Source organism: Galeopterus variegatus, unplaced genomic scaffold (assembly GCF_000696425.1).
Source record: "Galeopterus variegatus unplaced genomic scaffold, G_variegatus-3.0.2 Scaffold93, whole genome shotgun sequence".
NCBI lineage: Eukaryota > Metazoa > Chordata > Mammalia > Dermoptera > Cynocephalidae > Galeopterus > Galeopterus variegatus.
This window is the reverse complement of record NW_007726204.1, coordinates 135,231-147,431: the sequence shown is the minus strand read 5'-3', so window position 1 is coordinate 147,431 and position 12,201 is coordinate 135,231. Positions and strand designations below refer to the sequence as shown.

The following is a 12,201-nucleotide window of genomic DNA, read 5'->3' as shown; positions in this document are numbered from 1 at the left end:
GCACGCAGGTGTGAAGAGGTGCGCCTTGGTATCTGGAGGTGTGAGATCTGGCATGACTGGTTATGTAACTGGGGGAGGAGGTGTGGGACACGAGTGTGCCCAGTTTCCTGTGTGAGGTCTTTGTGCATACAATCCCATATGACATGGCTATGTGAGTAAATATGTGAAACCTCCTGTGTCTGTGATTGACTATACCGTTTGTGCTTTAACTATGTCTGGGTGTGGGGTGGATACGCAACTGTAACTGTACTGCAACCATCTTTGAGTTTTCGAGATAGCATTCATGAGAATGTGTGACTTCCATACCTAACTGCACATCTGTGTGTAGCTCTGAACCACTATGGGATCTGGAGTGACTAAGTATGTGTAACTCCTTGCAGGTGCCATGGTGGGGGAATGACTGCCCGCTGGCGACTGAAGGAATGTGCAAACACAACTTTGAAGCTGAGTTAATCTGTATCCGTGTGACTGCAGCTGTGGCTGTGTGAAAGGCCCTTGTGGCTCACTGTGTGTATTCCTCAAATGTGTGACTAGTGTTCACATTTGTCTGTGTCCTTATTCGTGGGTGTCTCTCAGACTGCATGTGCATGAGAACATAGTAGGCCAGTGTCTGAATGCAGTTCCTCTGTGGCCCCGTCACAAGGCAGTGAAACTGGTGAACTTAGGTTCCTGACGTCTGCAGTGCGCAGTGACGGGAGGGTGGCTGGTGTGTTGTCTGGGCCATGTCGGTGTGGGTGTTCACCTCCGTGGGCAGAGCAGATGCACACACCTGCACCTTAGAAGCTGGGGCAGCACCTGTGCCCAGCCTTATCTGTCCCCAGCCGATGAGGCTGCTTCTGATAGTGTTGAGCTGAGGGCAAGGCTGAGTCAGCCTGTGATGGGCAAAGTCTGAGATGGGGTGAAAGATAGCAGGTTAAGTGGTGGTTAGAGGGTTGTTTGTGTATTCACATAATTGGGTTGATCCCTCAGAGAGTCTGTCTGTGGGTCAATGGGACAGGGTCCCTGGGGTCACCATGGCTGTAGGGTGGTGGGTTATGCTGGTCTCTGCCAAGGGGGCATGGTTTGTGCTTGTTCTTCCTCATGGCCTGTTCTGCGTGCAGGTGTGACTGCCGTGTATCTCATGTACACCCCCTCCCAGGAGTGTGTGGCTGTGCACAAGGCTGTACAATCTCCCTCTTGGTCTAATCTAGCAAAAGCCAAGTCCTCACCAAGGACATCCATTGACCCGCCTGGACTTCTTCTCCTATCCCTGTTCCCTCATCTGTGGCCCAAGCCTCCTCATTGTTCCACAAAGACCCCAGCACCTTCCTGCCTCAGGGCCTTTGCACTTGCAGCACCCTCTCCCTGGAATGCCCTTGCCCTGAATGTCCACATGACTTATTCCCTCTCCTTCCTGTCTGTCTCATATGACCTTCTCAGTGAGGCCTTCCTTGACCTCTGTCAAGGATTTTTTTTTAAATGGTAAAATAATCTTGTCACCTGTTTAACAAATAATAAATACATATAACATCTAGTTACAATCCATAATGCTTGTAAAACCACTACCCAACATAAGTTCTCAAACTTTTAATGTTTTTCAGTAAAGTAACATAATTCTCCATATGCAATCTTACACCTCTTGTGTTAGATTCCTAAGTACCATTTTTAAATTATCTCTCTTATAAATCTCCACTTCCAATCTCACTTCTCTGCTTTTTCTTCTTGGAACACCTCACTATCTCTCTGTCTCTCACTAGAATATCAGCTCCAGGAGCACAGGGATCTTTGGCCCACACTGCCCGCACAAGATACTGAGTAATTGTTTGTTGAGCAAATGCAGCTTCCTGGTGCACATCTTTCACCGTATATGTGCCTGCTGAATGTGCATCCATCACCCCACCACCCACAGTGTGTCTCTCTTCTCTCCCTGAGTGTGGGTTTAAGCTCTCTTGAGCCCTGTATCATAGGTGCTGGGATGTCACATCCCCTCCTCTGTGATGTGTAGACACCACCCCATAGTGCCAGCTGTACTAAAATTTTCTCACTCATGTTCCCATGTGTGGTGGAGACTGCTATATCTCCACCAGCATATGCGCCTCCAGGCTAAACGCTGGTGGGCTCTGCTGGGGACAGGGTTAATGTGTTTTCAGTTGTATATGAGATAACTGCATCGTGTTAGGTGGAAATACGACTTTGTTATTGTACTTATTTGGAGATTAAGTATGGTTAAGGAGATGTGTGTGGATGCCCAGCTGACAAGGACAAGATAGTCAGTTTTGTGTGTTAACTTGGCTGGGCTACAGTCCCAGGTATTCAATCAAACACTAATCTAGGTGTTGCTGTGAAGGCATTTTTATTTTTGGTGGCTGGCCAGCACAGGGAGTGAAGGCATTTTGTAGTTGTGATTAAAGTCCATAATCAGTTGACTTTAGGCCAAGGAGATGATCCTAGATAATCTGGGGGGTTGGGTGGGGGACTGACTGATTCAGCTAGATAAATGGGCAGAGCTGAGGCTTCCTTGAAGTTCAATTTATGGACAGTGCTTCAGCCTGCCTTCTTGAGGCCTTTCCTATGTGCCCTGGCACTTCAAGGAAGGACAGGGGTAGGAATTTCCTGGGATGTATGTTTACACACACACACAGCTGGCCGTTTCCAGTGTGGGGTCTTGGGCTCTGGGTGAATCACACAGCTCTCTGGGGTTTCTTTGCAGACATGGGGTATAGGACAGGAGCCACGGAGTGGTGACATGGGAACTAGGGCACAGAAGATATTGGGTGGGGCAGTTCCCCAACCAGGCTGAGTCACTTGAGCCTTTCACACCCCAACAGCTGGGCCTGGGCTGGTAACTCCGCCCTGCACTTGCCCAGGCCTGAAGGCCATGTCCGAGCTCCCCGAAGCTCTCAGGGAAGTAGGGAGCCTGGTGGGGCACTCCCTCCCTGAAGCCCCCTCCCCAGAGCCTGCTTCCCGGAGTTGGGGCTCAGGCTCAGGCGCCTGGGTTCTTCCCCAGGACTGATGATTCACCCCTGCTGGGGCCTTTTCACTTCTCCTTTGGGGCTAAAAATACAGGGACCCAGGCATCCAGCTGGGCCAGGTCTCACCATGGATTGCACAATGCCCTCATTTGAGTTTCTCTGACGCAAGGCCTGGTATGGGTGGGGACCTGAACTGCTCCCCAATCTGTCGGGCTGAGGCCAGGGCCTGGACCCCTCCACTTCTCCTTTTTTGGGACAAGGATCCTGGGAGCTAGGCTGACATGGGAGGTGCTGGGGGACTCTGGATTTGTCTGTGGCCTCTGGAAATGAAGCCCGTTCCCCTAGCCCCAGGTAACCCAGGGGTTTTGTCCCCCTTCATAGACATGGAGTACTGGGCAGGAGCTGGAGACATAAGAGAGCAAAAGGGGACTGTGGGGGAGAGGGAGAGGTCAGAGAGACAGGAAGACACAGATCACAGGAGCAGAGACACAGAAGTAGGGGCAGAGAGACAGGGACAAAAAGGAGACAAGACGGGAGGAATGGACAGACACATGCAATAGAGACACAAAGGAACAGCTAGAAAAGGCAGACACAGAAACCACCCTCCAACTGGCACACAGTCAAGAAAGGATTGAGAGAGAGGGGCCCAGCCAGGGATCCACACCCAGGCCAGGTTGGAAGAGGGCCTCTGGAACAGAGGTCATCAACGGGCACAGTGCAAAGTCCACTCTAGGCTAGTGAGGGGAACAGGAAGGGGAGGGCGGGGCAGAGGAGGCAAGGTCCCGCCCTGTACGCTCCCTATTGGCCTCTGCTGCCCCCTGCTGGCTCGGCTTCTGTGCTCAGAGGAAAGAATAATCAGAAGCAAGGCTGTTTTGATTTAGGCCACTCTTCATTCCTTCTCTGCTCCCCACTCCTCACCACCTGCCCCACTCCCTGCCCTGCCACCTCAGAGGGTGCCCCCCGGGCCAGTAGGTGGTGCAGGCGTCTTGCCTGTGACCTTGTTGGCACAGTCCAGTAGTGCGGTGTGAATGTCCTTGGCACAGGCAATCTGGGCTTTGATGACCGCCAAGTACTGCGGGTAGGGTAGGCTGTCGGGCTGTACCGCGTCTGGCTTGGTGGCCGTAGGCACCAGTGTTGGAGAGTGCTTGGCACTGTCACAACTCTGTGATAGGCACTCGTGTGCCAGGCGCTGTGGACAGGCAGGCAAGGGTTCAGCATCAGCCTCACTCCAGTATTTCCAGCCCCACCCTAAGGGCCAGCCTGGGGTAGTCTGCTTGGCCTCTGGACTCCCAACGTCTCGGAGTAAGAGCCTGGCCCGGCCAATCACTTGCTGGGTGACCCTGGGCATGCAGCTACTCCTCTCTGAGCCTCAGTTTCCTACTTTGGAAAATGGGTTTAAGAACCACTTCTTCTCTCCTCATGAAGTAAGAACAGTGATGTGTGTGAGACACACACAGGTCCTGGCACATTGTTTTAAGTGCTAACTGCTGAATTGTTATTGTCCTAACCCCAGGTTTGGCATTGGCAGTGGCTTCTCTGATGGCACCTGCCCCTGGTTTTCCTCCTACCTCTCTAGCTGCTTCTTCTAGGTACTTCTTACTCTACCCAAGACTTAAATGAAGCAATTCCCAGGCTCATCTCCTCTCATTCCTGATGCCCTCCCAGGGTTATCACACCCACACATGAACACCACTTAGTTCCCAGCTCTGCACTGATGATGCCCACCTCTGTCCCAGCTTCCCCGGACATTCCCAGAGCCCTCACACTCCCCTCCACAACTGCTCCTCCTTCTGGGTGCCTGTCTCAGGGAGCACTCCCATTCCAACAGAACCCTGGGCCTCATCCTGAAACTCCTTCTGCCCCCACAGCCCATCAGTCCCATGGCCTGTACACAAAGCCTCCTGAGTTCCCATTTGCCCCTCACCCCCTTCCTCATGGCCCCACCCTGGCTGAGCCTAGTCCTAGCCCACTTGAATCCTACCATGGCTGCCTCCTTGGGCTGCAGCCTCCAGTCTTAGCCCCTCTAACCCTTCATTTGCCAGATAGAGGCATATTCCTAAAAAGCAAATGGGTCCATGTTCTTCCCTGCTTGAAACTCTCCATGGCTCCCCAGTATCTCAGTGGTATATTCAAAATCCAATAAGCCAAAAGGCGTACTACACTTCAGCCAGACTAAATTTCCTGATGTTCCTAAAGGGAATATAAAGCAGAAATTGTTTCCTCTGGTTGGAACACTATTCTACCAATACCAGGTTTCTCAAACTCTGGCTTTTACTTCAAAACTCAATCCAAAATAATGTTGATGATACTACCAGAGACACTTGTCATATGCCTAACATCATATTAAGTACTTGATATGCATGATCTTGCTGAGAATTTCACAAAATTCCATCTTCCAAAGGAGGAACCCAAGGGTCTGAGGTAGAGATTGATGTTCCATCTGGTCTCAGAAGCTTACTCTTAGTCACTTGCTCTTCTCTCATCTCCTGCCCCTCTTCCGTTCTTTACTCTAGCCTTGCTCAGATGTACTCTCTACCAGTACCCTTTCCTGAGCCACTCTCTCCCTACCCTCCCACCCCAGGCTTCTACAACCCCCTCTGCTTCCTTCATCCCAGCCCTGACCCCTCTGCCTTTTCCTCCCCCATCATAGCCCTGACCTCTCTGGCCTGGGTTTCTCCCATTATAGCTCTGACCACTCTGAGCTGTCACTGTTTAGAGGTATATTTGTCACTCCAATGAACTGGAAGCTCTGTGAGGGCACAGATCAGGGCAACACTGTGTTCTCAGCATCAGTTGAAGTACAGGTCTGGCCCAGAGGAGGTGCCAGAGAGTGTGAGTTGATTGAGAGAATGAGGGTTGGGGTAGGGTGTGTGTGTCTGAGGCAGGGTTGTGGTCACCCAGTGTCCTGCAAGCGGCCCCTTACCAGGCAGAGCTCCAGCTGATCACAGAGCGCATAGAACTCCTCCAGGCACTTGTCAAAGCGCTGTATGGGTCCATCGCTGCTCTTTCTACAGCCCAGGAGAAACGGGTATCTCAGGAATGGATTTTCAACCTCTGGGACACCAGTGTCTACCCAACCAAGTGTCCATCAGGAAACCAGGTACAGGCCCAGAAGACCCGAGGCAGGGCATGGAAATAAGAGTGGGGCAGCAGGGTGAGTGAGGAACAGGGAGTGGGCTGGGGAAGTTTCTAAGACGGAGGTGGAGATGGTATATCCTGGGGAAAAGGGCTGCACTCACTGTCCGTTGTCAATGTTAGTGTTCTGAATCAAATTCTGGGCTGCAACCTTCATCAAGGTCTAGTTAAAGAAAAAGAAAAAAAAAAAAAAAGACGCAGGAGATGGAGAAACAGAAAGGGGATACCTTTGGTAGATCTACACTCTTACTTAATCTACACTCTTCCCAGAAATCTCAGGCCTCCTCTTCCCCTGGCACCGCCCCTCTTGACACTCCGGAGTAACGCTCATTTCTGTTCCTATGGCGATCAACACCGTATTTTCCGAGGCCTCCCCTCACCTGGGGTTCTCGCCAGTAACCTCCCGGACATACCTCAGGGTCCTCCCTCATCCACCAACCACGGGCGGAATCTCCGTATAGGCCAATCCTTTCCTCAGGCTTAATGACCAGAGCCCAGTATCTCCTTTAAACTCCCTCCCACCCCCGTTCCAGCCAATCCCAGCCTCAATATCTGCCTTGATCCCACCTCAAACTGTCAATCCACAGGGCTTCGCTTTGCTCTCACAAAAAAGAGCAAGTCCCTCTCCTCCTCCTTGCCTAGCGCTCTCTCGCTGACTAAACAGCCCCTCGGCCCGCCCCCTTTCAGTCAGACCACCCAATCATGCTGGCTCCTCGGAGCTCCCGGCCCATCACCTGTAGACTCTCCTTCAGCTGCGGGATGAGCATCTTATAGCGCTGCACAGGATCGAAGTCTTGCTGCTGTTGCTGCAGGAGCCCACTCTGGGTAGGCCCCACCAGTTGTGCCGACGGTTGTGGCTGCTGCTGAGGACCCGGGCCGCCGGCCGAACCTGGACCCGATACACCAACAGCTGAAGAAGCCGCTGAAGCTTGCTGCTGGGGCGCAGCCATCTTCCTCTCTTAGAGCGCCGGAAGTGCGTCACAGTGCGTCCCTACCGGTTTCTTTCAGTGTCTCCGTCTCTAGGCGCTTTTGCTAGTCAGCTCCGCCTCCCAGGCAATTCAGCCAATGGAAGGAAAGGAGGTGCTTCATCTCCTATCCTCTCAAATCCGACGTCCAGCCTGAGATATCGTTTCGCCAGTCACAGGAGGCCTTTCCCCCATCGCTCCGCCCTCTAACCAGTCACTCGCCAATCAGTGTGTGGTTCCGATCCCGACTCTATTTACCCGAAGGCCTTGCGGCCTGAGGAGACCCGTCGGGTCCTCAGCGTCTTGGCGGCAGTTGGTGGATCCCGATCTTCGAGTCCGTCCCCAGCGCTGCCTGCGTGTTTACCTGAATCTTGCCCGGACCTCTTCTCACCAGCCCACTTCATCCCAACCCTCTCCCTGCAGAGAGCGGCGCCAGTCCGAGCCCTGCCTCGGATCAGGCGTCCATCGAAGTAGGCACGCCCCTCCGCGTCTCCTCTCTGCTCAGCAAGGACCCCGTCCGGGCCGCCTTCGCCTCATCGCTATGGCGCCCACGATCCAGACCCAGGCCCAGCGGGAGGAAGGCCACAGGTAGGCGCCACGACGCCTGGCTGTACCGTTTTCTTCTGTCTCTCTAGGTTTCAGCAAGACGGGGGGTCGGAGGCGACGGTGTCTGCTTTCAACGTCACCAGCCCCCCAGGTCTGCACGTGACGTCACGGAGCGCTCACCTTTGACGAAGGGGGCGGGTTCCTTCTGGGATGTGCGTGTTGCCCCCTTCCTCACCTGCCACCGAGTTCAGGAATTGAGGTCTTGGAGACTCTCTCCAGAAGGAACTGAACGCTTAGATCCTCTTCCAAAGACGATTTAATCCCTGGGTTTTTATTAGAGCACTTAAGTCATCCCTTCCGAAAGGGATTGATCACTTAGCCTCATTCATTAAAGCATTTAGGGACACGTCCTCCAATAGGAATTGAATATTTGACTCTTTCCATTAAAGCACTTGGGACACCCCAACCAAAAGAGATTATTAACATTTGTCACCCCTCCTTCCACCTTTTAAAAGCTTGGAGAAGCTTCTTTTATCCTCTTGTCAATCCCGTCCTCTGCATCTATCAGTGTCTCTCCCTCTCTTCCCCACCAGGCCCAATTCCCACCGGACTCTGCCTGAGAGGTGAGCCCCACTGTGCCTTCCCAGGAGGGGTGGGGCAATGGGGCTGGGAGCAGGAATAGGGCAGCAGGGACCCAGTTTTGAGGCACTTTGTTCTCAGGTCTGGAGTGGTCTGTCGAGTCAAGTACTGCAATAGCCTCCCTGACATCCCCTTCGACCCCAAGTTCATCACCTACCCCTTCGACCAGAACAGGTGAGACTGAGGTCAGGGATGGGAAAACTACTCAGAAATATGAGTTCCTTGAAGGTAGAGACTTGTCTCCTTGACTGCTGTCTACTCATGGTCTAGCAGAGCACCGTCCTTGCATATAGTAATGGGTACTCAATATCTGTTAATGGAGCAAGCAGTGTGCAAGTCTCTTCTCACTGGGGAGTCTGCCTTCACACTCTAACATGAGGGACACTCCATTCTGAGTTCTTTCCCAGAGAAGTTTAACCTCTGGGAAGTGGGGATGTGAGGGGTGAAGTTGGAGTCAGGAAACCGCAATGCACGTTTCCCCACCCAGGTTCGTCCAGTACAAAGCAACTTCCTTGGAGAAACAGCATAAACATGACCTCCTGACTGAGCCAGACCTGGGGGTCACTATCGACCTCATCAACCCTGACACCTACCGCATCGACCCCAATGGTGTGTGGGGAGGCAGGGAGGGTCTGCTCTAGGCCAGCAAAGACCAAGCGTGGGCCTCCCTCATGGTCCTGCCCCCTTCCTCTCTAGTTCTCCTAGATCCAGCTGATGAGAAGCTTTTGGAAGAGGAGATTCAGGCCCCCACCAGCTCCAAGAGGTGAGAGGATGCCAAGTGGGTACTGGGAACTGGCTTGGATGGGCTCTACAAGCAGGAGGGTGGTGGGGTCCTGAAGTGCCTGATCTTCTACCCCAGATCTCAGCAGCATGCAAAGGTCGTGCCATGGATGCGTAAGACCGAGTACATCTCCACAGAATTCAACCGTTATGGCATCTCCAATGAGAAGCCTGAGGTCAAGTAAGTTGCAGAAGGGGAGGGAGGGACGGTGGAGATTTCAGGTGTGTCCGGTGGCCCCTAAAGGCCTTTCTCTTCACTCCTAGGATTGGGGTTTCTGTGAAGCAGCAGTTCACTGAGGAAGAAATATACAAAGACAGGGATAGCCAGATCACAGCCATTGAGAAGACTTTTGAGGATGCCCAGAAATCAGTAATTGAGGGACTGGGATGGGGAGAGGCAGACAAAGGTGAGGCTCCAGAGCTCTTCCTCCTCCTCCTCACTGTTTTCGCCCCCACCAGATCTCACAGCATTACAGCAAGCCCCGAGTGACGCCGGTGGAGGTCATGCCTGTCTTCCCAGACTTTAAGGTCAGCCCCCCCCACCTCCGGGCCTGAGAGTGGGGAGCAGAGAGCCTTTCATCTCTGCTTGTTCCAGTCTAACCCCAGTACTCTCCATCCCCCCAGATGTGGATCAACCCATGTGCTCAGGTAATCTTTGATTCAGACCCAGCCCCCAAAGACACAAGTGGTGCTGCTGCATTGGAGATGATGTCTCAAGCCATGATCAGGCAAGTGGCCCCACTACCCACCTTGGCCTGCTCCTCGTTGTCCCTTTGTCCTTACCTTTCACTGCCCCTCCTCTTTCCCCAACCAGGGGCATGATGGATGAGGAAGGGAACCAGTTTGTGGCCTATTTCCTCCCTGTGGAAGAGACACTGAAGAAACGAAAGAGGGACCAGGAGGAGGAGATGGATTATGCACCAGACGATGTGTGCGTGGGTTGGGGTTAGGTTTTAGAGATTGAGAAGTGTGTCTCCTTTTCTCCCTCATAGTGAAGAAATGGGGCTGACCCTGTGTCCTCATCCTCAGGTACGACTACAAGATTGCTCGGGAGTACAACTGGAACGTGAAGAACAAAGCTAGCAAGGGCTACGAGGAAAACTACTTCTTCATTTTCCGAGAGGGTGATGGGGTTTACTACAATGAGCTCGAGACCAGGTACTTAGTGTACTCCTCTCTGATTAGCCTGGGTCTGTGCTTCTTAAGATCTGGAGGCATGTAAGAGCCACCTTGGAGGTCATTTGTACTAAGGATTTGACATGCATTTTTTAATTTTCTGGCACTGGCCAGTACAGGGATCTGAACCTGTGACACTGGGGTTATAAGGCTGTGCTCTAACCAGCTGAGCCAACTGGCCAGCCCCTATGTATGCATTTGTAAGCAACAGCAGCAGATGCCTGGTCACGCACATGGGCTAGACTTGGTTCTAACAGAAGCCAGAAAGAAAATCTTTACGTAATGGTGGAGACGTTTAGTAGTTTTTGTGTAGGATAGACAGCCAAGTTTCCCCTGATATTAGTAAGGGGCTTCAAGTGAAAGTAAACATAGTGAAAATAAGGAGTAATACATAAAATTGTTTTGTTTTAATTGTTTTAAGTGAAACACTTGATACCCAATTTAAAAAATGTGAACCCCAAAGTCTTCCCTAATGGCTAAAAGTTTACTGCTGTGCCAGGGCCCTTGGTGTAAGAGTTGGGAAAGCATGACTTGAGTTTCTCTTTAAAGCAGAGATCACAAATTCTGATCCCTCAGCCAGGCAGGAAATGTATAAGAGGGCAGTGGGCTGGTGGGTGACTTGGAGCTCTTGGCAACCTCCAAGGGGCACCGTAACCCAGTTCCAGCCCATTGTTACTATGCTATGGGGGACAGAAAGGCACTGTGGGGCTATACTTTCCTGTTTTCAAAAACCAGAAATCCAGATTATATGACATCTCCTGGTTTTTAAGTGTTGATAACTAATTCTCACTCACACACACACACACGTGTGTATATATATATATATATATATGGTGTATGGCCAAAAAGTTCATATATATATATGGTACAGGCAACCTACTTTGGGAGCTATCATCCTTCCCTGCACCAACCCTTGCATTTAGTCTCCCTTGTTCAATCTGTATTTCTTCTGTTCTTCTCTGGACTAAGTATTGATGGGAAACAAGTCAGACAAAATCCTTCACTCAGGGGATCTTTAACTGCCTCTTCCAACCCTTCTGTGCGACTTGCCCACTGCAGGGTCCGCCTTAGTAAGCGCCGAGCCAAGGCTGGGGTTCAGTCGGGTACCAACGCCCTGCTTGTGGTCAAACACCGAGACATGAATGAGAAGGAATTAGAAGCCCAGGTAACAAGCACCACTGGCCCAGGACACCCATGGGGAGGGTGGTGGTAGGTGAGGAGAGGGACAAAGGTTCAACAGAACACCCTCCTTCCCCCATCCCAATCCTGCTGCTTCCAGGAAGCAAGGAAAGCCCAGCTGGAAAACCACGAACCCGAGGAGGAAGAGGAAGAGGAGATGGAGACAGAGGAGAAAGAAGCTGTGGGTTCAGGTAAAGCTCAACAGGCCAGACTCTGGGAGCCCTGGAAGGGTGGGAAACTGGATTTCACCTCTCCCTGTCCCCTCACAGATGAGGAGCGAGAGAAGGGCAGCAGCAGTGAGAAGGAGGGCAGCGAGGATGAGCGCTCAGGCAGTGAGAGTGAACAAGAGGAGGGTGACAGGGACGAGGCAAGTGACAAGAGTGGCAGCGGCGAGGATGAAAGCAGTGAGGATGAGGCCCGGGCCGCCCGGGACAAAGAGGAGATCTTTGGCAGTGATGCTGATTCAGAAGATGATGCTGACTCCGATGATGAGGACAGAGGACGGGCCTGTGGCGGCAGTGACAATGATTCGGACAGTGGCAGTGATAGGGGTGGCCAGCGGAGCCGCAGTGCCAGTCCGTTTCCCAGTGGCAGTGAGCACTCTGCCCAGGAAGATGGCAGTGAAGCTGCAGCTTCTGATTCCAGTGAAGCTGACAGTGACAGTGACTGAGTCTCAGTGTCTTCAGTGCTGGCACAGACACCATTATTATGAGCAGGAAGGCACTTTTCTAGTGGTCTATTTGTGAACCCTTCACTTCATGCATTCCCTACCCCTAAACCGTTGCTGTTAATAAAGTCAATTCCTCTTTACTTTCTGCCCCAGCCCCTAT

The 12,201-nt window shown here is 52.2% G+C and overlaps 2 protein-coding genes across 2 annotated transcripts; one reads left to right on the top strand and one right to left on the bottom strand.

Annotated features, from left to right (window-relative positions):
* Positions 1–3,821: 3,821 nt before the first annotated feature.
* Positions 3,822–7,063, bottom strand: MED29 (mediator complex subunit 29). Its single transcript, XM_008582119.1, has 4 exons — positions 6,821–7,063; positions 6,191–6,249; positions 5,875–5,959; positions 3,822–4,140 (listed from the first exon to the last, which is right to left on the bottom strand). The coding sequence occupies exons 1-4, from the start codon at positions 7,034–7,036 to the stop codon at positions 3,898–3,900; spliced, it is 603 nt and encodes a 200-aa protein (XP_008580341.1). The 5' UTR covers positions 7,037–7,063; the 3' UTR covers positions 3,822–3,897.
* Positions 7,064–7,266: 203 nt separating this feature from the next.
* On the top strand, positions 7,267–12,181 carry PAF1 (Paf1, RNA polymerase II associated factor, homolog (S. cerevisiae)). Its single transcript, XM_008582131.1, has 14 exons — positions 7,267–7,639; positions 8,191–8,220; positions 8,318–8,410; positions 8,724–8,845; positions 8,933–8,999; positions 9,096–9,197; positions 9,281–9,386; positions 9,476–9,544; positions 9,641–9,744; positions 9,831–9,947; positions 10,046–10,174; positions 11,252–11,357; positions 11,472–11,562; positions 11,641–12,181. The coding sequence occupies exons 1-14, from the start codon at positions 7,593–7,595 to the stop codon at positions 12,039–12,041; spliced, it is 1,584 nt and encodes a 527-aa protein (XP_008580353.1). The 5' UTR covers positions 7,267–7,592; the 3' UTR covers positions 12,042–12,181.
* The last annotated feature ends 20 nt before the right edge of the window (positions 12,182–12,201 follow it).

What these genes read in the sequence shown, in the direction of transcription:
- MED29 (XM_008582119.1), bottom strand. Translation starts at nt 7,036, where the DNA reads ATGGCTGCGCCCCAGCAGCAAGCTTCAGCGGCTTCTTCAGCTGTTGGT. An exon ending in ACTAACATTGACAACGGACA is followed by an intron (nt 5,960 to 6,190) that starts GTGAGTGCAGCC and finishes CCTGGGCTGTAG; the next exon opens with AAAGAGCAGCGATGGACCCA. An exon ending in ATCAGCTGGAGCTCTGCCTG is followed by an intron (nt 4,141 to 5,874) that starts GTAAGGGGCCGC and finishes GCCTGTCCACAG; the next exon opens with CGCCTGGCACACGAGTGCCT.
- PAF1 (XM_008582131.1), top strand. Translation starts at nt 7,593, where the DNA reads ATGGCGCCCACGATCCAGACCCAGGCCCAGCGGGAGGAAGGCCACAG. An exon ending in AATGAGAAGCCTGAGGTCAA is followed by an intron (nt 9,198 to 9,280) that starts GTAAGTTGCAGA and finishes CTTCACTCCTAG; the next exon opens with GATTGGGGTTTCTGTGAAGC. An exon ending in TTGAGGATGCCCAGAAATCA is followed by an intron (nt 9,387 to 9,475) that starts GTAATTGAGGGA and finishes CGCCCCCACCAG; the next exon opens with ATCTCACAGCATTACAGCAA.